Source organism: Thamnophis elegans, chromosome 17, assembly GCF_009769535.1.
Source record: "Thamnophis elegans isolate rThaEle1 chromosome 17, rThaEle1.pri, whole genome shotgun sequence".
Taxonomy (NCBI): Eukaryota; Metazoa; Chordata; class Lepidosauria; order Squamata; family Colubridae; genus Thamnophis; species Thamnophis elegans.
The window spans coordinates 9,463,634-9,488,415 of NC_045557.1; the positions used below are offsets into that span (position 1 = coordinate 9,463,634).

The following is a 24,782-nucleotide window of genomic DNA, read 5'->3' on the forward strand; positions in this document are numbered from 1 at the left end:
TTTGCCCCGGTTTTGCAACCCACCTTAATAACAGAGTTGGAAAGGGACCTTATGGGTCATCTAGTCCAACCCCCGCCCAAGCAGGGGACCCTGCATCATTTCTGACAAATGGCAGTCCAATCTCTTCTTGAAAGCCTCCAGTTGCCACGGTCGTTAAGCGAATCGCTGCCAGGGATAAATTAGTAGCATGGTTGTTAAGTAAATCTGACTTCCGGAAGATCCCAAAAGGGGATCACACTGCGACCGTCATAGCTACGAATCAAGTTTCCAAGCGTCTGAATTTAGAGCGGGGGGGGGGGACGGGACGGGGGAGGACGCAAGGTGTGAAACCATCCCAAGTTGCTTTTTGCAGTGCCGTTCTGGCAACTTTGGTCCCTAAATGAAACCTTTGTAAACCGAGGACCACCTGTCCAAGGACCGCAAAGAGAGGCAGGTGGGAAACCTTAGTTCTGCTCTCCTGCAGACCCACCAGGCACTCTGCACATGTTCAGAAGCCCTTCGCCTTGCAGCTCTTCCTTCCCCGCCTCTCCCACCCCCCGCCCTTCAGGAAATCCAGATTTCCTCTCCAGCAGAACACTGCGACCGTCATAGCTACGAATCAAGTTTCCAAGGGTCTGTATTGTGATCAAGGGACCACACGGGGACGCTGCAAATCAAACAACCGTAGGTACGAAACCATCCCAAGGCGCTTTTTTGCAGCGCCGTTCTGGCCATTTCGGTCCCTAAACGAAACCGTTGCAAACCGAGGACCACCAAGAGAATCAAATGGGAAACCGTTCTGCTCTCCTCCGTTTTGCAGGGTTAAAAGGAGCGCTGGTGTGTGTGTGTGTGTGTGTGTGTGTGTGTGTGTGTGTATCCCCGTCCCACCAGGCGCTCTGCACATGTTCAGAAGCCCTTCGCAGCTCTTCCTTCCCTCTCCGCCCGTCAGGAAGCCCAGATTTCCTCGCTTTTCCCCGCGCCTCCTCCCCTCCCGCTTCCTCTCCCCCATCCTGGGTCTCCCCGCCCCCGATCGGAGGAGGAAGGAGAGGGCGGCGCCACCGCCTGGGCCGCAGGGAGCGGACGCCGAGTCTCCACGCGGGGCAAGAGGAGAAGAAGCAGAAGCGGCGGCGGCAGGAAGGAAGGCAGCGCCCCGCTCCGAAGACCTCAAAGCCTGCCGGTCCGCAAATAAGGTAAGCCTCGCAAGGAACCCAACGCGCCTTTCCAACCCGGACACGCATCTTCTTTGCACGTTGCAGCGGGGAAGGCGGAGGAGGGCAGAGGCGGCGCCCAGATTTCGAACCCGGACCGGAGATGGGGAGGGGGCGCGGGGGGGTGGGTGGGAGGGAGAGAGAAAGAAAGACCGGGGACGTTTTTTTTTTTTTGCTTTATTATTTTTTTGCAAATATAATTTTTGCAAAAAAAAAAATTTGCTTGATTCGGGGATTTTTTGCAAAAAGGAAAAAAATATATCCGGGAGAGCCGCCCCCCCCCCCCACCCCACCATTCAGACGTCCGTGCAAGACGCGGGGAGGGCGGGCACGAGCACCGGGCCGGCGCGCGCGCGCCCCCCTTGCCCCGCTTTTCCCCCACCATATCGCGAAAGAGAGGCTGCTTGCAACGTGACAGCCGCCGCCGCCGCTTCTGTTGCTGCTGCTGCTGCTCGGGACCGTCGGGCACGCGCATGTATCCGGGCGCGCCCCCCACCGCGAGGAAGCCGGGAGCCCGTGGATTGCGCGCGCTCCCGGCTTTGGGCTTTCTTGCAGGCGCGCGCGCGGCCCCGGAGGGATGCCCGCCGTCTTCTCCGCTGCTATTGTGTGCTCAAAAAGAGCCCCCAAAAAGCCGATTCCCCCCCCCCCCCACTTTGCCCTGTTTGGCTCCGGAGCATGTGCAGAGTGCAGAGTGCGCTTCCTTGCTTGGAAAGCCTTTGCCTTGCCAAGGGATTGGCTTGGGGAAGAAATGGAGGTCACCCGTGTTTCTGGGATGGTAGGGGAAAGAAAGGAGGGAGGGAAGGAAGGAAGGAAGGAGAGAAGGAAGAAAGGAGGGAAGGAAGAGAAGGAAGGAAGAAAGGGAGGGAGAGAAGGAAGAAAGGGAGAGAAAGAAGGAAGGAAGGAAGAAAGGAGGGAGGCAGGGAAGGAAGGAGAGAAGGAAGAAAGGAGGGAAGGAAGAGAAGGGAGGGAGGGAGAGAAGGAAAAAAGGGAGAGAAGGAAGGAAGAAAGGAGGGAGGCAGGGAAGGAAGGAGAGAAGGAAGAAAGGAAGGAAGGAAGAGAAAGAAGGGAGGGAGAGAAGGAAGGAAGGAAGGAAGGAGAGAAGGAAAGGGAGGGAGAGAAGGAAGGAAGAAAGGGAGAGAAGGAAGGAAGAAAGGACGGAGGGAGAGAAGGAAGGAAGGTGAGAGAAAGAAAGAAACATGGATTTCTCTTCCATTCATTGCCTGCATTTTTAAACACCGACCCTGCGAGGTTGGCTTCTCGGAGAGCCGTCCCCCCCCCCCCAACCTGCGGTGTGTGTGTGTGTCTTCCCCAAGATGCGATCCAGATGTTGTGCGAAGGCATCTTCTCTCCCCCGGGAGAGGGAGAGGTGGGTGGATGGATGGAAGGAAGGAAGGGAGGACAGCCCGTCCTTGGCCTCTGGACACGGACTCCGATTCCCATCGGTGGGTCATCTGGCTGGAGATGCAAAGAGTGGTTCAAGGCCAGCACATCTGCAGGGCATCTGGCTGGAAGGAGACGGGGAGCCGCTTTTGGGATACAATGGCTTTTTCTGCCAGCGGTGCCTGGAGAGAGAAAAAGCCCTACTTAGCGGGCGCCTGGCTGCAATGGGAGGTCAGGGATGGAAACATCAGGATGGGTTGGGTCGTAAAACGTGCCCCCCTCCCCTTGAAAGAGGGGGGAGGTCATTGTGACAGCTGGATTGTCCTGTGTGCAGCTTTGTGTCATCCTGGTTGTCTATCCGGATGCGTGAGTTTTGCCCTTGTTTATTTTTATTTTTTGCAAGCGAGTATTTTTTTCAACCTTGGTTGGAATTGAAGACAGGGCTGGACTTCAGCTCCCAGAATTCCCCAGCCAGCGTTGGGATGTGATGACGGACGATGGGAGTTGGAGTACAATTATGGAGGGGTGGGGCTTGTGGGTTGCCTCCGACGGTGCAAAAGGACACTTTTGTGCTGAAATAAAAGATTGGCCCCTGGGGGAGAGGGGAGGGGTTGCCGGCTGGGGGATTCTGGGAATTGAAGTCCACTCATCTTCGCACAACCGAGGTTGAAAAAAATAGTTAATTGTGGCTGATGGTTGGAAGCGTCTTCCCAATGAGGTGGCAACAGCAGAGCTAAATTAAGGCAGCCTCGCAGGAATTGGCTCTCTGCTTTTTTTGCAACCTTGGGGGAAATCTAGATTTATTTTTTCCCCCCACAATCTTCCCCAGACCCCAAAATCAAGCAAAATTTGGCTTCCTTTATAATAAAATTTATTCAACCCTCCCTCCCCTTCAAAAGACAGCCTGCAAAAATCCAGTACAGCAAAGCATCTCCCAAAAATATCCCGAATTCAAAAGACTCCAAAACTCTTTAAGCAGCGCTATTAAAATAACAATAGTGTTGAGTTTATTTGCGTTCCCAAAACCTTTTGGGGGAAAAAAAGAAGAAGCATTCATTGGAGGGGGGGGGGAAAAAAACCCTGAACAATAAATAAGATTTTAGGGTATAAAAAGCAAAGGTTCTAGTCCTTAAGGTTCTGAATGACAAGCCAGATTAAACACCCCAGTTAATTCATGCGAATAAGATGGTTGGGTCCAACCAGCATAATGTTGATATTAAAATTCAGTGCAGGTTTTTAGATCCGGCTACTTCACATATTTCCAGAAATGTTAAAATTCAAACCTGTTTCTCTGGTTACATGGTTAGCTTCACGCTTAACAACCTGGGGTGTAGCATGTTGTGCAAACTCAGCCTTTTAGGTCCAAAGGAAGGTGCAGACCCAGATCATGGTTTAATCCAGGTTAGATGGTTAAACAAACCCAGCCACGCTGCTTCCTTCGCTCTTGCCTATCCTAGAGGGCAGAAAAACTTTTTTATGACTGAGATTTGAACCCAAGACTCTATTGAATTCTTCCTTCTGGAAAACCTGCCTCTTTGATGTGCTTTTTAGATTTTTAACGCCGCCATTTACATGGGGTGGAAAGCAGTTCTGAATCGCATCTACCCTCTATATGAGCTTCCCCCTAACCTGGGTGTGGAACAGCAGCTCCCATCATCCCCAGCCAGGGTGACTCTTGACCTCAAAAGCCAGGGAACTGTGTGGGATTTGCAGCGCAGCAAAAGTGCAATAAATTGACTGCACAGTTGACCACAATTGAGTCCCAACAGTTATGTCGCTAAGTGAGACTGTCGTTAGGTCAATTCTGCCCCATTTCAGGACCACCGTCGTTAAGTGAATTGCTGCCATTGATACATTTGTAACCCGGTTGTTAAGCGAATCTGGCTCCCCCACTGAGTCTGCTTGTCAGAAGGTCGCCAAAGGAGAATCATGTGACCCTGGGACACTGCAACTGTCGTAAATACGAGTCAGTGGCCAAGAGTCTGAATTTTGATGACGCGACTGCAACAGTGTGATGGTCACTCAATGAACTGTTGTAAAATTGAGGCCCATTTGTACCTTATAAAACCCAGGAGAGAAACAACTTAGAACTAAGGAGAAACTTCCTAACAGTGAGGACAATTAGCCAGCGGAACTGCTTGCCACCAGAAGTTGGGGGGTGTGTGCTCCATCACATTTTCGACGCGCAGCAAACCAGTGATAAAATTACACGAAACCCACCTCTGAAATGATATGGGGTTTCATGCTTGAGCAGGGGGTTGGACTAGAAGACCTCCAAGGTCCCTTCCGACCCGGTCAGATGCCACCGAGAACCTTTCGACCATCTTCCCTGCTGCAGGGAGACCCCCCCAACCTCTCGTTTCCGATCCTGGCTAAACAAATGCTTGTTAGGCTTCCCGTGGAAAGAGGTTTAAACTTGATGTAACCTTCGGACGTCGCCTTGGCTGGCATCGTGGTTCTAAATGAATGAAAATTCAATTCAATAAATGAATGCGAAGGGTTGGTGAAGGCAGGCACACGTTAAGTGTCCAGATATTGAGGTCCTCTTCCTGTCCGGCTTTTGGCACCAGGGCACGGGTCAGCAGGTGATGGGAGCTGGAGTCCGCCTCCTTCCTGCGCGGAGGACAGGCGAAATCCCAGTGCGCGCTCCAAGAAGGATTTGCAAACGGGGGTTTTGGTCGGTGCAAAAAAGCAATAAATTGCAAATCGATGGGAAGAGGATGATCTCCACCAACAGTTGCATTCACACAGCCGCTTAACCTGCTGATTGCATGGACTCCTTTCTTACATTCGCACAGTAGCTTCAAGAAGTGTAGGGTGTCCTCACCATGAGGGATCAGAAATTTCCGTCGCTAAGCCGGGTCAAGCGAGTCGTAGCTAAATTTATGGTCCTTTTGGCCACATTTATCGAGCATATCCACTGCAGTCGTTAAGTGAATCAGGCAGTCGTTCAGCAAACCCGACTTCTGCGTCGGTGGTCATAAGTGTGAGGACTGGTCCTAAGCCACCTTCTTCAGGGCTGCTGTAACTTAGAATAGTTGCTGAACGAATGCCTGTAATTCTGTTGGCACAGCATGACAATTTAACCAAGCTTAGCCCGTTGAATGAATACAAGGTGTTTTTTTTTTTAACCTGGTTTAGTGTCTTGTGTGAATGTAACCCTGGGGAACCCAGGCTCAACTTCCTCAGAAGCCCAAGGCTCACCTGGCTTTAAAAAGAGGGAGTAGTAAGCAAGGGTTAGTAGACATTTCTCAAACGATGAAATCGGGGAGATGCATCCAGGAAGGGAAATTGGATGGGAGGCCATCAAGAGTTCCCAAGGTGAGAAGTTGAAAAGATTTTCCCACGAGAAGCCAATGCAAACCATTTTTTAATATTGCTACTCTGAGAATAGGGACGTGCTGGCTCAGTGGCTAAGATGCTGAAGCTTGTCGATCAGAAAGGTCGGCAATTCGGCGGTTCGAATCCCTAGCGCCGCGTAACGGAGTGAGCTCCCGTGACTTGTCCCAGCTTCTGCCAACCTAGCAGTTCGAAAGCAGGTAAAAAATGCAAGTAGAAAAATAGGAACCACCTTTGGTGGGAAGGGAACAGTGTTCCGTGCGCCTTCGACATTGAGTCATGCCGGCCACATGACCATGGAGACGTCTTCAGACAGCGCTGGCTCTTCGGCTTTGAAACGGGGATGAGCATCGCCCCCTAGAGTCAGGAACGACTAGCACATACGTGCAAGGGGAACCTTTCCCTTTATCTATTCTGAAAATGGTGCAGGCACTGACAGCAGCCCAAATGGACGATGAGGACTAGCAGCTCTTTTTAAGGTTTCCGGCAGAGAAAGTTGCTTTCTCTTCTCTCCACCTGCTATTTGGTGCTTTTCAACCGCGTTGAAAATTGGTTGCCGTAAGCTCACCATAAGGGAATCACATGGCCCCAGGACACTATGGCCGTCATAAGTATGAGTCAGTGGTTTTGATCACGTGACCGCGGGGTTGCTACAAAGGTCGCAAATGTGAAAAAGGGTCATGAATCATTTTTTTTTCAGTGCCGTTGTAACTTTGAAGGGTCACAAAAGGAATTGTTGTATGTTGAGGACTACCTAAACTTTGAGCCGAAAGTCAAAATAGCAGAGGGAAAAGTTGGCTCTCTTCTCCTGCAAACCTCAGGTAGTCCTCGACTTACAACAGTTTCGTTTAGTGACCATTCAAAATTACAACGGCACAGGAAAAGGAGGCTTGCGACCGTTTTCCACCCTTACGACCGTTGTAGCTGCATTTCCCATGGTCATGTGATCAAAATTCGCCCCTTTGGCAACTGACTCATGTTTATAACGGTGACAGAGTCCTGGGGGGGGGGGGTCACGTGATCCCCTTTTGTGACCTTTCCCGACGAGCCAAGTCGAGAGGGAAGGCAGATTCGCTTAGAAACCATGTGACTAACTTAACATCCGCAGTGATTCGCTTAACAACGGTGGCAAGCAAAGTCAAACTCAGTTTGCAAATGTGTCACTTAGCGAAATGTCTCTAGAGGTTCTCGGTCCTCCAGATTCTGGTTGTCCCAAAAGTGCCTTTTCAGGAGCCAACTGGACTCTCTGGTTTTTTCTTTGAAGACATTTCGCTTTTCATCCAAGAAGCTTCTTCTGCTTCTTGGGAAATGGAAGGATTGATCCTCCTTGCAGACAACTGGTCATTTGCATCCTTTTAGAGGGTCGTTGAGGCCACTTGGAGGCTTATCTGTGTCCTCAGGGTCACTTGAGTGGTGCAAATGGTTCCTGCAGTTTGCAATTTTTCCTCTGGAAATCCATTCCTACTCCCACGAGCTGTTTAGGCAACTTGGAAGGACTCATTTATCTGTGTCCTCCGATAAATGGGTCCTTCCACACCCATTTGCACCACTCAGGGGACCCTGAGGACAGAGATAAACCTCTCCAAGTGGCCTCAACGATCTCCCCGTGGAGATTCGTACCTTCACCACCGTCCAGACCTTCCGCACAGCCCTTAAGACCTGGCTATCCCGTCAGGCCTGGGGATAAAGACCACAACCTGTCCCCACCCGGATGATGAATGAATGTTGTGTACTATTTTACTCTCATGTATTGTTTTATGTTTATTGTTTTGTAACCCCCCCCCCTCCTTATTTTATGTAAGCCGCCCTGAGTCCCCTCAGGGAAAAGGGCGGCCTATAAATGTTAATTAAATCTAAATCTAAATCTCAACGACCCTCTCAAAGGATGCAAATGACCAGCTTGCCTGCAAGGAATATAAATCGTTTCCAGGTAAACCTCCAAGTGGCCTCAACAACCCCCTAAAGGGATGGAAATGAGCAGCTCTCTGCAAGGAATATGAATCGTTCCCAGATAAACCTCCAAGTGGCCTCAATGACCCTCTAAAAGGATGCAAATGACCAGCTGTCTGCAAGGAGGATCAATCCTTCCGTTTCTTGCCACCCAGTCAGAGCTGAAGAAGCTTCTTGGATGAGAAGCGAAACCTCTTCAAAGAAAAAAAAAAACCCCAGAAAGTCCAGTTGCCTCTTGCGGGGAAAGAAAGCACCATTGGGTCTCACTCAGCCACACAAATTGTCATCGTACGTCGAGGACTGCCTTGTATAGTCCGCCGTCGTCCCGTTCCCCGCAGGGACGCCAGCGTGCTTTCAATGCCCACCCTGTCTGCCTTGCCAGCCGGCTGGAGTCTGACGCAGCCCGAATGGCACGCGTCCCCCCCCCCCCTGACATGCCCTTCCCGAGGGAGAAAGACCCCCATTCATCGCAGCTAGAAATCCGGCTGCTAAAGGAATGGCCGAATTGGCACCCTCGCCTTTTGCCCTTTGGCATGGGGTCTTCGAAAAAGAGTGTTTGGGAGGGGGCCAGGTGAATGGGGAGGTGGGGTTGTTATCTCCCAAAGAGAGAGGGAGGGTCTCTTTTGCTCGGCCGCACATGGTCCTACAACTCAGCTACTATCTGTTGTGGCTATTGTTGAGACGTGGTTTCAGCGCAAAGCCGATGGCTTTTTCCTGAGGATGTTACGTGGACGGCTTTTGTCTTGGGGGGTGGGGGTGGGGGGAGAGTCCGTGAAGAGGAAGAAACACCATAGCTCAGGGACAGTGGGGGGGAGAAGGGGGGCAGGGAATTCGGACTTCCGCTTCAGTTGCATTTCCTCTGCAAAACAGGAAGCAGCCGTGTGCGTCAAACCATCCAGGCTTCATGTTCTCCCCTTACCCCAATTTTGGCCCAAGTGCAGAGTGTGGGGAGGGGGGGCTCCACCTAGGGGAGATCTGGGCAAATTGGGGGTGCCGCGGATGGGAAGACACCCCTCTCCCCTACCCCAACCCCGTTCCCCTTGATAGGAAAATCACAGCGGTGCGATTGGGCCCGATGTGTTCTCTGCAGCCACCCAAAAATAATGTTTATTGCGTCTAATGTGCCACCTTCTCTCTGGTCCTCTGGTTAAGTTCCTTTTCTCATTCAATGGCCATGCTTCCCCTCCCAAGGTCTTTTTCTGCCCCCCCACCCCCCCCAATCACCAAATGACCACTCCTTCCATCCATCCATCCCTTAATCCTTTCTCCCACCTCCTTCTTTCTTCTTTTGATCTCTTAATCCTCCCTCCCTCCATCTCTCCCTCCCTTCTTTCCATCCTTCCATCTCTCAATCCTTCTTCCCCTTCCCTACCTTCTTTCCTTCAAACAATCCTTCCACTCATCCATCTTTCAGTCCTTCCTTCCTCCCACCCTCTCCCTTTTCCATCCATCCTCCCTCCTATCCATCCTTCAATCCTTTCTCCCACCTCTTCCTTTCTCTTAATCCTTCTTTCCTTCCTCTCTCCCTCCTTTCCATCCCTCCCTCCCTCAATCCTTCCTCCCTCTCCCTACCTTCTTTCCTTCAAACTCCCCTCCCTCCCTTTCTTCCTCCCTCCCTCCTTTTCCTCCCTCCCTCCCTTTCTTCCTTCCTCCCACCCTCCCTTCTCTCCCTTCCTCACTTTCCTCCCTTCCTTTCCTCCCTCCCTTCCCTCCCTCCTTCCTTCAATCCTTCTTCCCATTCCCTACCTTCTTTCCTTCAAACTTCCCTTCCTCCCTCCCTCCTTTCCTTTCTTCCTCCCTCCCTCCTTTCCTTTCTTCCTCCCTCTCTCCTTCCTTTCCTCCATTTCTTCCCTCCCTTCCCTCCCTCAATACTTCCTCCCTCTCCCTACCTTCTTTCCTTCAAACTCCCCTTCCTCCCTCCTTTCCTTTCTTCCTCCCTCCCTCCCTTCCTTTCTTCCCTCCCTTCCCTCCCTCCCTCAATCCTTCCTTCCTCTCCCTACCTTCCTTCCTTCAAACTCCCCTTCCTTCCTCCCTTCCTTTCCTCCTTTCCTTTCCTGCCTTCCTTTCTTCCCTCCCTTCCCTCCCTCCCTCAATCCTTCCTTCCTCTCCCTACCTTCTTTCCTTCAAACTCCCCTTCCTTCCTCCCTTCCTTTCCTCCTTTCCTTTCCTCCTTTCCTTTCTTCCCTCCCTCCCTTCCCTCCCTCCCTCAATCCTTCTTCCCACTCCCTACCTTCTTTCCTTCAAATTCCCCTTCCTTCCTCCCTCCTTTCCTCCCTCCCTCCCTCCCTTCCTTTCTTCCCTTCCTTCCCTCAATCCTTCCTCCCTCTCCCTACCTTCTTTCCTTCAAACTCCTCTTCTCTCCCTCCCTCCCTTCCTTCCCTCCCCCCCTGAAAAGCCTCTGGACAGAGGGGGTCTTCATTTCCCTCTCCTGATGGGGCAGTCACAAAAACACCCCCCCTCCCCAGAGGCGTGAACCAACCCTTCCCCCTCTTCCTTTCCTCCTTTTGCAGGTTACACCTGAGCCCAACATTTCTGTAACTCAGCCCCCCCCCTTTATGGAAACCAGAGAAGGACAGCTTCTTCCCAGTCGTTTGTTCTTTGCACGCAACTTTGGGGAGGCGTACTTCCCCCCCCCCCCGCCCCCCTTTCGTCTTTTTTTTTGAAAACCGACTTCCATTTCCTTGCACTAATTTCGATTTTCTGGGTCAGGGAAGAAAGCGCCCCGTCTTCCTAAGTGCAGTGCCCTCCGGCTTTGAGGTTCTTTGTCCTTGCGTCACAAGGCACTGGCTGAACAGCGGGTTCACCCCCCCCCTTGATCGTTTGCAGAAGTGTGTCTTTGCACTTCCTCCGTGGAGGATGAGCGTGGAGGACGAGCGAGCAAGAGATTCTGCCTGGGGATAGCTTGGTCAGAGGCCGCCTCGATGCGATCTCGCAGTTTTCCCAGACGCGGTTCTGTCTCTCTGCGTCTCTCCACACACACCCCCTCCCCAAGCCTCCCCATTCTTGACTCAACTCCCGCTAATTATGGGAAACCGTTAGAAGAGCGGTAGGAGGTGTTAATACCGCTTCACAGGGCCTTCGTGAGATCACACTTAGAAAATATTGCATCCAATTTTGGGCGCCGCGGTATGAAAAAAAAAGAGGTCGAGACTCCGGAAAAAGTGTTCTTAAGTGAGTTGAGTTAGCTGAACAACGGCCGGCGAGAAAGGTCATAAAACGAAGCAGAACTCACTTAACAAATGTCTCCCTTAGCATCAGAAGTTTTGGGTGTAATTAACTGTTTAATTGTTTATTAAATTTATAGGCCGCCCAATCCCAGAGGATCCCATTCCCTACCTTCTTTCCTTCAAACTCCCCTTCCTCCCTCCCTCCTTTCCTTTCTTCCTCCCTCTCTCCCTTCCTTTCCTCCCTTTCTTCCCTCCCTGTAAGCCGGGCGGCTTACAGAAACAGAGATTAAAAGAAACTAAAAACAGATAAAACACGACAAATTTAAAAGACACAACATGCACCCAATCTAAGCGGGGCTGGACCTCAATCCAGAGGTCAACAGCCCGGGGCCTGCCGGAATAGCCAGGTCTTAATAGCTTTCCGGAAGGCCATGAGAGTGGGTAGGGTCCGGATCTCTGGGGGTAGCTCATTCCATAGGGCCGGAGCGGCAACAGAGAAGGCCCTACTCCGAGGCGTCGCCAGCCGGCATTGTCCAGCTGATGGCACCTGGAGAAGGCCCATCCTGTGCGATCTTATCGGTCTTAGGGAGGTGTGCGGCAGAAGACGGTAATTGTGGTCGTAATGCCTATATGAGGCATATCATGTTTGTAATAATGTTAAATATTGTTTAATAAGAAGAGCGGTTGGAAGTGTTAACACCACTTTCCAGTAAGCCTTTGTAAGATCGCACTTAGAAAAAATTGCATCCAATTTTGGGCGCTGTGGTATGAAATAAAAGAGGTTGAGAATCCGGAAAAAGTGTTCTTAAGTGAGTTGAGTTAGCTGAACAAGCTGCAGGGGTTTGCTTAACCACTGTGGCAAGAGAGGTCGTAAAGCGAGGCAGAGCTCACTTAACAAATGTCTCCCCTAGCAACAGAATCTTGGGCTCAAGATGGTGCAGTGGTTAGGGTGCAGTACTGCAGGCCACTTCAGCTGACTGTTATCTGCAGTTTGGCGGTTCTAATCTCACCGGCTCAAGGTTGACTCAGCCTTCCATCCTTCCGAGGTGGGTAAAATGAGGACCCAGACTGTGGGGGCGATATGCTGACTCTGTAAACCGCTTAGAGAGGGCTGAAAGCCCTATGAAGCGGTATATAAGTCTAACTGCTATTGCTATTGCTAATTGTATATTGATATGGAAGCATAAATACCATCAACATAGAATGGAGTTTGCTCAAAAGCTGAAATACACCAATGAGAGGAAGAGTGGGAAACAGAGGAGAGAAGAAAGATAGGAAGAGAGGGATAGGAGAGAGGGGGAAGATGAGGAGGATAAGGAGGAGTGGAATGAAGAGAGAGGAGAAGGGGAAAGGAAGGGGAAGTAGAGTAGAAAAGGATGATGGAGGGAAGAAAGGAGGTAGGAGAGAGGTAGAAGAAAGAGGTGTATGGAGAGCAGAAGAGCTAATAATGGGTTTTTATCTTTCTGGGCGTTGATGACAAGAGGAATTGATGTAATTACTACTTAATACAATAGGATATTGGCTATGTAACAGTATACATGTGATTATATGTTATGAAAATGGAAAATAAAAAAAGTATATTTAAAAAAAAAGAAGATATAAAAAAAAGAATCTTGGGTTCAATTGTGGCCGTAATGCCTATATGAGACAAAAATTTAGCAATGGTTTTAATAATGTTAAATATTGTTTAATTGTGTGCGTCATTTCAACGCAACGTGCATGGTTGCCCATAATCCATTTTTAACACTTCATTGTCTCTTTTCTTGTCCAAGAAACATTTCCAAGATGACGCGGGATCGTTGCCACTTCCCAGCCTTCGCGATGGCCATGGCTGCAGCATGCTGACCCACAGCGGCGGAGTGGAAGCGGGCGCCAGGCTCCTTTCCCCAGCGGTTTGCAAGCGTCTCTCCATGGGGAGTGCACTGACTCTCTCTGTCTACTTGACCACCGCTGGCTGTCTTGGAAGCCCTCGATTGGCTGGCGAGCCTGAGGGGCAGCGGGGCCTGCCCTCCAATCAGAGACAAGGGCGGGATCCGGAATCTTGAAGCGCACGCTGGCCAGGGGCGATGCAGTCGGACGATCTCTTCGTTCGCAAGATGCGACGCCACTCGAACCGTCCACCGCTCACCTCCTTCTCGTTCGACAATTTCCGGACCCCCAAGCCCCAGGCGTGCGAGGGCCCGCTCGTGGGCCACTGTGGCCCGCCACTGAGGTCACCACAGTGCAGCAGCCTCATGCATCGCAGCAACAGTGACGTGACCCTGAGCGAAGGGGAGCTGACAACCACTGCAGGTGCTCCCAGCTCCCCGTTACCGCTGGCCGCAGCATCCGGGACGGGATTCCAGCGAAATAGCAGCAGCCCCAGCATGCCCTCAAAGAGCATGGCGCCCCCTCGAGCCCGGGCACACAGCCACGAAGAGTCGCGGGTGGGCAGTCCCACCGCGCGTCGTTTCCGTGATCCCCTGGTCCTGCTGGGACTGGCATCCTCGGATGTCTGGGAATCGGACGGGAGTGGCACCCCGTCAGCGGAGACCAGCGTATCGCTTCCCGCATCGGAGGTGGCCACGCCGGTGTGGGGCCGCCACTTGGCCCATTATGACGTTCAGAGTATCCTCTTTGAGCCGGGCGAGGGGGCCCGGGAAGCTGCGAGGCAGGGCAACGTCACCACGGGTGCCTCGGCGGCTTCACAGTGCCGTACGGCGGACGTGACCCCGATTCTGGAGGACGGGGCAGGAGAGGAGGAAGGAGGCACGCTGGTGCTCAGGTGTTCCGCCTTTCGGGTGGAAGCCGGAGGGGAGGTCGAACGGGGACTAGGCCAACACCGGGGGTTGCCGGCGGGCTTCCACTGCCCAAACATGGCCGTTTCGGTGCTGGAGGAACCCCGCGAAAGTTACGGACAGAGGAGTAGCCGAGTGATGCACACCATCGAATATGCCGATCTCGGAGCCTGTTACTACCGGAAGCATTTTTACGGCAAAGGTGAACGCAGGGTGGCAGGGAGAATGTGGTGGGGAGGGGGGGGAGAGCAGAGGGGAAATGTTCAATGAGCTGCTATTTCTCCTAAAATTGAAACACGGATAGTCCTCAACTTCCTGCCATTCCTTTAGCGACCGTTCTAAGTTACAACGGTACTTAAGGCCTGTCCAATTCCAGCCCAATTCACTTACCGCCCAATTCACTTACCGCCCATTTCACTTACCGCCCAATTCACTTACCAGCAGCCGTGTTCTGCTTAACAACCATGGGAAAGACCTAAAATCAGGCGCGTCCCCGTTGAACAGCTGCTTTGCTCAGTGACAGAAATACTGACGCGGATAATGGTTGTACATCGAGGACTACCCAGACTTAAAATATTTTAACCCTGTTTTTAAGTCTATTAAACTATCTATTTTAAGATATTTTAATATCTACGCCATATTTTGGGGCGTAGAAGAAATCCCTGGGTTAAAGCTGTACCCTGTTTCTCTGAAAATAAGACCTCCCTGGATAATACGCCCAATTGGATTTTGGAGTGCATGCGCTAAAATAAGCCCTCCCCCCAAAAAATAAGCCCTCCCTGAAAATATTGCAACACAGCAGCAGCCATGAGGTGACCACGCTCACCGCCTGCTGCACCCCAAAAATAATAAGACCTCCCCGAAAATGAGGCCAAGTGCTTTTTTTGGGGGGGGGGTCAAAATAAAATAAGATCCTGTGTTATTTTCGGGGAAACACGATAAAAGTTTTGATTTGCAGCAATACTTCCTCATTTTGCAGAACTGAAATAGAATAGAGTAGAATAGAAAAGAAAAGAATATAGGAATAGAATAGAATAGAGAAATAGACTGGAATAGAGAAATAGAATAGAATAGAGAAATAGAAAGAATAGAATAAAATATAGGAATAGAATAGAATAGAATATAGGAATAGAATAGAATATAGGAAAAGAAATAGAATAGAATATAGGAATAAAAAGAATAGAATATAGAAATAGAATAGAATAGAATATAGGAATAGAAATAAAATAGAATATAGGAATAGTCTAGAATAGAATAGAATATAGAAATAGAATAGAATATAGGAATAGAATAGAATATAGGAATAGAATAGAATATAGGGAAATAAAATAGAATATAGGAATAGAATAGAATATAGGAATAGAATAGAATATAGGAATAGAATAGAATATAGGAATAGAATAGAATATAGAAATAGAATAGAATATAGGAATAGAATATTAGAATAGAATATAGGAATAGAATAGAATATAGAAATAGAATAGAATATAGGAATAGAATAGAATATAGGAATAGAATAGAATATAGGAAAAGAAATAGAATAGAATATAGGAATAAAAAGAATAGAATATAGAAATAGAATATAGGAATAGAAATAAAATAGAATATAGGAATAGTCTAGAATAGAATAGAATATAGAAATAGAATAGAATATAGGAATAGAATAGAATATAGGAATAGAATAGAATATAGGAATAGAATAGAATATAGGAATAGAATAGAATATAGGAATAGAAGAGAAGAGAATATAGAATAGAATATAGAAATAGAATATAGAATATAGGAATAGAATAGAATATAGGATTAGAATAGAATATAGGGATAGGATAGGATAGGATTCTTTATTGGCCCAGAAGCAATATTTCACCACCGTGGTAACTTTAGGATATCTGGGATACAAATCCCAGAATCCCCTAGCATCTTATTTTCGAAGAAACACGGTCTCTCTCTCTCTTTCTCTCCCTCTCCCTATCTCTATCTCTATCTATCTGTCTCTATCTAGATTTAAGGTTAGATTTAATCTTTGAATGCAGAGTTATTTGGGACATCAAAGCGTTCTGCCCTAACTCGATTAGCCATTCTTCCCAGGATGGAGCCCTTTGATGTCTCTCTGGCTAAGAACTTCTGACTGTGTCCTTCCCTTGGTTTTAAAATAGAAGCTACAACCGTCCCTTGTTTTGTTTCCCTTTCACATGACCGCTTCGCTCCGAAACTCCCGTGGCTGACTCCGCATCCTCCGGGCGTTTGGGTTAAATGAACAACCTTCCTTGAATATCATTGACGTCGGAGGTGGCATTCACTTACCTTCCCTACTGGTTCGCACATGTCACCGGGCGCCACCTCCGTGCATGCGTATAGCCTTCCGCGCATTCCCTTTGGGCGAAAAAAGGGTCTAAATGGGATGCCGTAGACCGTGAGCGGAGGGGGGACCCGCAATTTCCGCTACCGATTCGAGCGAACGGACCCAAACTGGTAGAATACCACCTCTGATTGACGTGTCCTTTTGTTCCCTCCACCCCGCACTCCAAATCGGTGAACTTTTGCAGCAAAGGAAGCAGGGTGGATTGGATTTAAATCAAGTCGATTTAAATCACGATTTAAATACCGAGTAAAAAGGTTTGATTTCAATCAATTCGACTGTAATTTTTAAAGAGCAGCTCTCCCGCTGTGTCTCTTCCTCTGACTCACCGACAGTCCCGATACTGCAGAATATTTACAGCCTCGTGCTACATAACTAAGCTCCATTTCATGCTGAATAAACTCAATTATTAATGATTCTTAAATAGAAAAACATCTTTAGCTCACATCCTATTTGATTGTTGCTTGTAAAAGGTTTTTTTTTAAAAAGGTGCCTCGGTTTATATACAAACGAAGGACCAATTGGGACCCCCCCCCCCCATATCAAAACAACTTACTTTATGAGCTCGAAAATAATATTTAACACAGCCCAGTCCTTAAACAAAATGGTTTGTTTGAGATCTGCATAGGTGGGACTGATTGGGGTAGATTGTAAGGGTGGTACCGAAATATAATTTTGTCCTATTTTTATCTATATCTTAAATTATTGTATTCTCTTCCAACTCCATTTTAAATTGTATTTTATTGCAAATCCATTTTAAATTGTATTTTATTCCAAATCCATTTTAAACTGCTTTTGATCCAATTTCATTTGAAGTTGCTCTTATCCAGTTTTAGTAATGCCGTTGGAGGTAACTTCGATAAAGTGGCCAAGATTGAGAAACACCACTGGAGAAGCCAAGTTTTTAAAAAAAAAGGTTTATTGAAAGGTATCCGTGTCAGGAAAAGACCAAACAGTCACAACGTACATTTTCATCATTGCTTTATCTTTCCTTTTAGATATTTCGTGCTGGGAGTTATCTCCACTTCCTGTGGTGCAGGGGCCATAGTACAATCATTGCCATTTCCTCATTTCCTTTTCGTAAAACAAAACAAAAATATATCTATACCCTGTTTCCTCTCTCGAATATTTTTGGTTCAAGCTGATGGAAAAGAGGAAGGTTGGCACTAGAATACAGCTGCCCTTGTTGAATGGGCGTGTTTTCTCGCCTTCCTTCTGTGCGCCTTAAACATGAGTTCTTCCCGCTGTCTTCCCCAGAACATCAAAATTTCTTCGGGGTGGACGATCAGCTGGGCGCTGTGGCCATCTCCCTCCGCCGCGAAGAGAAGGAAGGAAGCACCGGTCCTCAGTACAACTACCGCTTGATCCTTCGCACAAGCCAGGTAAGCAGCGGTCTTGGGCACCAATGGAGGGCAATAGCAATAGCAATAGCAGTTAGACTTATATACCGCTTCATAGGGCTTTCAGCCCTCTCTAAGCGGTTTACAGAGTCAGCATATCGCCCCCACAGTCTGGGTCCTCATTTCACCCACCTCGGAAGGATGGAAGGCTGAGTCAACCTTGAGCCGGTGAGATTAGAACCGCTGAACTGCAGATAACAGTCAGCTAAAGTGGCCTGCATTACTGCACCCTAACCACTGCACCACCCTAAGCACTGCACCACCTCGGCTCTAGGGCAGAGGTGTGGGTTGTGGGAAGAAGGTGGGAGATGTCCAGTCTCTCTTAAGCTGCTACTTTACAAATGGCTCAGGTGGTCCTCACCTTAACAATTACTCGTTTAGTGACCAAAGTTACACCACCACTGAAAAAAAAAACCAGCAGGCTTATATACCGCTTCGGGGTCCATCTACTCCTCGCGTCGATATTTTTCGACCTGGGATGCTTTAGCATGGGTGAACTTCAACTCCCAGAATTCCCACAAGCAAAATAGCAATAAACAGCACATAAACCTATATACTGCTTCACAGTGCTGTTCTGACCGAGGCTTCCCAAGATCGTGAAGCCAACTCCTCATCCCGATAAAACCCCTTTTACTTAGGTGAAAGGGAATTCCTCTCCAGCAAAGTCCCAGCCAAGAGTGTTCAAGAGATTTCACAACTACAGGCCTTTATCAGGCTGGGAGAGCTGCCAGGCCGATATCTTCTAAACACCACGCTGTGTTCTGACCCCCTCCTCCATCCAGTAACGAAAGCTGAGACAAGCTTAATTAGAATGTCCTTTAATAACAAGACCAGAATCTCGGTGGCTGAAAGCCAAGCAAACAAACAGATAAGGACCTTGGCAGCAAGTCCGACAAACCTTGGCAACAATTCAGACAAACCTTGGCAGCAATCCAGCCTGCCAAGTTAGTTACGTTCTCTTGAGTCAATGCGTTGACTTCTGCAAGAGGGGCATGTCACAAGCAGTCTTTTTTATAGTCTGGAGAGGAGCCTAATGACCACCAGCTGAGCACAATTACCTCTTGTAATTGCGTAATTGTTCTTGACGCCAAGTAGCTCTTCGATGGCGTGCATCCAGGAACAATTCACTGCTGGTTTCTGGATCACTCTCCCTTGTCTCCTCCCCACTGGTCCAAGGCTCAGGCGCCACTTGGTGGCCAACCAGTCTCTTTGCGCCCTGCTCGGAGTCGGAACCCTGTCCAGGGTCCTCCACATCCTCCAGGGCCGACTCATAGGGCCCCTCGCTGTCAGAGTCAGCTCCAATGGCTCCTGCTGGGCCACGACACGCTGTATCAGCAATTACTTGGCAAGAAGTCAGGAGCAGATCTTCACCCTAATGAACTAATTGCCTCCTGCAAACTCCACTCCCCTTTCGCTCCTCTTTATTCCCTATGGGAGGGGCCATTCATCGTCCACCTGTGCCTTTACTCCCGAGTCAGTCCTTGTTCCTTAGCTGTTCCCGTCTCCTGGTACATGCACACATCGGGAACAGGCTCCAGCTGTTCTTCTGCCCCACTGATCTCCGACTCTGAAGGCAGCTGATAACTGTTGGACGGCCCTGGCCCCCTCTCTGCCTCCGACACAGAGCCCTCCTCAGAGCCTTCCCCAGACTCCAGGACTGGCCCAGGTTCCTCCCCAACCCTCCTCACTCTCCGAATCGGCTGCCAGCATCTATTTGTTGTGTCAATATTTTTCAACTTCGGATGTTTTGCGACAGGTGAACGTCCCCGTCCCCCCCCACCGATGACCTCTCGTTCTGTCCCTCCCAGCTCCGGACCCTCCGTGGATCCATTTTGGAAGATGCCCTGCCTCTCACCGCTCGCCATGCCTCTCCCCGGGGCGTCCCTCCCAAGAAGCTTCTGGAGCACATCGTGCCGGAGCTCACCCTGTCGTGTTTGCGTCTCGCTTCCAACTCCCCGAAAGTCCCCGAGACGTTGCTGAAGTTGGACGAGCAAGGGGTAGGTTGGATGGGGCTATAATGCTGTCGGATACCTGGGGCAGGTATTCCTCAAAGTGACGATCGTCCTGGAGATGCTGGCGGTTAACGATTGTAACTTGTGACTCGTTTTTGTTTTTTTAAAATAATTTTTATTGAATGTTTTAATCTTTAAAAACAGAAAGAAAAACACGAGAAAAAAAATAAAACACAAAACGCACATAACAATATAAAGTAATTATACAGCCTTCTATATTGGCTTTCCTGTTGAGCCTTTATAATTCTCTATTCTGCATCGCCTTCCTATTGCTTTAACCTTGTCCTATAATATAACAACAACATTTATACTAATATTGATTATTTATATCACCATATATTTGCATTCTCTATTTTCTGCTTTGGCTTCTGTTTTCTAGCCACTTATAAATTCTATTCCATATTTTATAGAAACCCGATTCTTCTCTTTCTTTTAGTTCTATTGCCATTTTGTCCATCTCTGCACATTCGAGTAGTTTTCTAATTATTGTTTCCTCTGCGGGTGTATTGATTTTTTGCCAGTTTTGTGCGAAAGCAATCCTGTCTGCAGTGTGTATGATTGTGTATTGAGATTGTTTATCCATTTTTTGGTCTTAATATTCCTAATAAGAATGCTTCTGGTTTCAGTTCTGTTTTTCGCTCCGTAATTTCTTCCAACCATTTCCGAATTTTGCACCAGTATTTCCTTGCGATGGGGCACACCCACCCCATAGGGTAGAATGTTCCAGACTTGTGGGCTACATCTCCCAACATTTAGGGGGATAAATTTGGGTACATTTTGGCCAATCTTGCTGGAGGCAAATGCCATCTATAAAACCATCGTCAATAGGGTAACCGATGTCGCCAACCCCAATTTACAAGATTTTCTTTTTAAGTGATACAATGATTTGCTTTTTGTGCCGAAAACCAGTAAACGCTGATTTTCTGGTGGGGGGAAAAACATCGTAAACTGTGATCGTATGATTGCGGAACACTGCAAATGTCAATTTGGCCTACTGGTTAAGGCATTACGCTCGAAAGCAGGAGACGTTGAGTTCTAGGTCTGTCTCAGGCATGAAAACCGGGTGAGTGACTTTGGGCCAATCATCAGGAGAAGGTGAATTCTAGTCCCAACTCGAGTGTGAAAGCGGTAGGTGACTTTGTGCCAATCACCAGGAGACAGTGAGTTCGAGTCCCTCTCCTTTGGGACAGCCCCTCAAATACAGGAAGACTGTTATCATATCACCCCTAATTCACTAGACTAGCCATACCCAAATCTTGCAACCATGGACCTTGGAGGTCTTCTAGTCCAATGGTCTCCAACCTTGGCAACTTTAAGACCTGTGGACTTCAACTCCCAGAGTTCCTCAGCCAGCTTTGCTGGCTGAGGAACTCTGGGAGTTGAAGTCCACAAGTCTTAAAGTTGCCAAAGTTGGAGACCACTGTTCTAGTCCAACCCTCTGCTCAAGCAGGAGACCATTGTGAACAAACATTGTCCAGCCTCTTCTTGAAAACCTCCAGTGATGGAGCACCCACAACCTCTGGTGGCAAGCAGTTCCACTGGTCAATTGTTCTAATTATCAGGAAATCGGGGCATAGAATAATAGTTGGAAGGGACTTCGGAGGCCCTCCCGTCCAACCTGCAACTTCTAGTCGTTCCATTGATTAATTGTTCTCAGTGTTAGAAAGTTTCTCCTTAATTCCAGGTTGCTTCTTCCCTCAATTAGTTTCCATCCATTGCTTCTTGCCTTGCCAGCCTTCCGTTCCATTTTTCGTTTCCGTTCCTTCGATTCTATGCAGCTTAGTTTCCAGCGCAAAGTCGGGATCCTGTACTGCCGGGAAAAGCAGGGTTCGGAGGAGGACATGTACAACAACGAGAAGGCTGGGCCCACCTTTGAAGAGTTCCTGAACCTCTTGGGGGATCGAGTCCGCCTACTCGGCTTCGACAAATACCGTGCGCAGCTGGACATCAAGAGTAAGTGTTGGGTGTGATCGGCTGATACAAACAAATCCACATTGACCCCAACTCGGGCCCAGGGATATGCACAATCACATCCCTCAGCTGGGCCCGCCTACGCGCCAGAGGTGGGTTCCTACCAGTTCGGTAGAACCGGTTCGTCAAATCTACCGAACTGGTTAGAAGAGGTTCCACCAGTGGACCCGGAAAGCAGGCCACACCTACAGAAGGGGTTCCAAAAATTTTTGAAACCCACCACTCTCACACACACACACACACACACACACACACACAGAAAGAGAAAGAAAGGAGGAAAGAAAGAAAGAAAAAAATAAAAAAGAAAGAAAAAGTGAGAGAGAGAGGAAAGGAAAAAGGGACAGAGAGACAAAAGGAAGGGGAGAGAGAGAGAGAGAGAGAGAAAACACATGGCCGGCAAGCCACTCCCACCAGGTCACATGGCTGGCAAGCCACACCTACAGAGTAGGTTCGAAAATTTTTTGAAACCCATCACTGACACACACACACACACAGACACACACAGATTCACACAGACTCACACAGAGAAAGAAAGAGAAAGAAAGGAAGAAATAAATAAATAAATAAATAAAAAAGAAAGAAAAAGTGAGAGAGATGAAAGGAAAAAGGGACAGAGAGACAAAAGGAAGGAAAGAGAGAGAGAGAGAGAAAGAAAACACATGGCCGGCAAGCCACTCCCACCAGGTCACATGGCTGGCAAGCCACTCCCACAGAGGAGGCCACACCCACAGAGTAGGTTCGAAAAAAATTTGAAACCCACCACTGACACACACACACACACACACACAGAGAGAGACTCACATAGAGAGAGAAAGAGAAAGGAAGAAATAAATAAATAAATAAATAAATAAAAAAGAAAGAAAAAGTGAGAGAGGGATGAAAGGAAAAAGGGACAGAGAGACAAAAGGAAGGAAAGAGAGAGAGAGAAAGAAAACACATGGCTGGCAAGCCACTCCCACCAGGTCACATGGCCGGCAAGCTACTCCCACAGAGGACGCCACACCCACAGAGTAGGTTCGAAAAATTTTTGAAACCCACCACTGACACACACACACACACACACTCTCACACAGAGAGAGAAAGAAAGGAAGAAAGAAATAAAAAAAGAAAAAGAGAGAGATGAAAGGAAAAAGGGACAGAGAGACAAAAGGAAGGAAAGAGAGAGAGAGAGAGAAAGAATAGCAATAGCAATAGCAGTTAGACTTATATACCGCTTCATAGGGCTTTCAGCCCTCTCTAAGCGGTTTACAGAGTCAGCATATCGCCCCCGCAGTCTGGGTCCTCATTTCACCCACCTTGGAAGGACGGAAGGCTGAGTCAACCTTGAGCCGGTGAGATTTGAACCGAACTGCAGCTAATAGTCAGCTGAAGTGGCTACAGTACAGCACTCTAACCACAGCACTCTAACCACTGCGCCACCTCGGCTCAAGAAAACTCATGGCCGGCAAGCCACTCCCACCAGGTCACATAGCCGGCAAGCCACTCCCACAAAGGAGGCCACACCCACAGAGTAGGTTCGAAAAAATTTTGAAACCAGTGTGGTACGCGCCCTTGCGTTTTACGGACCTATATCCTCTCCGCTGAGTCGCTCGGCAGAGTTGATTGTCGCGCCTCAGCTGTTTTCCTCCCCAGCAGTAATTGCTTTGGGGCATGGCCACCACATATGATAGTGTGAACCAAATGGTTGCTTACCCTTGCAACAGTTAGGCGATCTATCTTTAAACGTTTTTGCCAGTCTTCTGGGTGTAAAGTACCATCTATAACAGTGTTTTTCAACCTTTTTCAAGCTCTGCTGGCTGGGGGATTCTGGGAGTTGAAGTCCACAGGACTTAAAGTCGCCAAGGTTGAGAAACACTGATCTATAAAACATTTCATACAAACCTTCCTGATGGGCAGTCGACGTTGTCAATTTAATATTTCTATCCCACAATTGCTGCCATTCATCTAAGGGTGGCTCGGGGTGGGCTAAGACGCTGAGCTTGTTGACCAGAAATGTCGGCAGTTTGGCGGTTCGAATCCCAGCTTCTGCCAACCTAGCCGTTCAAAAGCACGTAAAAAATGCAAGTAGAAAAATAGGAACCACCTTTGGTGGGAAGGGAACAACGTTCCATGCACCACCCGGAGTCCTTCGGGATTGGGTGGTGTACAAATCCATTAAAACTTTAAACCTTAAACCTTCGCCGTTGAGTCATGCCCGCCACATGACTCCGGAGACGTATTCAGACAGCGCTGGCTCTTCGGCTTTGAAACGGAGATGAGCACCACCTCCTAGAGTCGGGAACGACCAGCACAAATGTGCAAGGGGAACCTTTACTTTTACGTTTTATTATATACCCAAATTTATTATTTAGCCCCAGAATTGACCAAATCTTCCATGCTGCCATCTTAAAGATGGTTCCTCTGATTCTTTCTGCCTGTCACAATTTTCTTTAAAGCAGGCTGGGTTTAAAAGTTGCCAAAACCATGTTTTTTCCCCCCTCCCTTTCCCTTGCCCCTTCTTTGCAGACGACTCCACCGGGACCCACTCCCTGTATACCACGTATCAGGACTACGAGATTATGTTCCACGTCTCGACCATGTTGCCCTACACGCCAAACAACCGCCAGCAGGTGAGTGAAAACGCAGAAGAGAAAGCAGAAAAAGCGAGTTGCGTACCTGAGACGCGGAGCGGGAGGGGAATGTTTTCCTCGGATAATCTGGGATTGTCGGGTGAAAACATCAGGCTGTTGTGAGGGACGTTCAAAAGTATGGTTAGCCCTCGACCTATGAACCACAAAAGGGAGCCTGGCCTCTCTGTTGCTAAGCGAGACAGTTGTTAAGTGAGTTTTGCTCCACTTTGCACTTTTCTGGTTAAGGGAACCACTGCGATTGTTAAGTTAGTCACAGGGTTGTTAAGCGAATCTGGCTTCCCTATGGATTTTGCTGGCCCGGAAGGTCGCAAAAGGGGACACAGCAATCGTCATAAGTATGAGTCAGTTGCCAAGCGTCTGAATTTTGATACTGCAGTGTTGTAAGTGCGAAACACGCTCATAAATCACTTATTTTCAGTGCTGTTGTAACTCCCTTTTCTTCTTCTAGCTGTTAAGGAAACGACACATTGGCAATGACATTGTCACCATCATCTTCCAAGAACCGGGAGCTCTCCCCTTCACCCCGCGCTTGGTTCGTTCCCAGTTCCAGCACGTTTTCATCGTGGTCAGAGTGCACCATTCCTCCTCGGATCATACCACCTACAGGTGA

At 48.6% G+C, this 24,782-nt stretch overlaps 1 protein-coding gene across 1 annotated transcript; it reads left to right on the forward strand.

Moving 5' to 3' along the window:
* Nucleotides 1–1,038: 1,038 nt before the first annotated feature.
* SIPA1 (signal-induced proliferation-associated 1) lies at nt 1,039–24,782 on the forward strand. Its single transcript, XM_032234312.1, has 7 exons — nt 1,039–1,169; nt 12,796–14,002; nt 17,417–17,541; nt 19,368–19,556; nt 21,350–21,524; nt 24,048–24,151; nt 24,621–24,782. Exons 2-7 carry the CDS (start codon nt 13,090–13,092, stop codon nt 24,780–24,782), a joined length of 1,668 nt encoding a protein of 555 aa, XP_032090203.1. The 5' UTR covers nt 1,039–1,169; nt 12,796–13,089.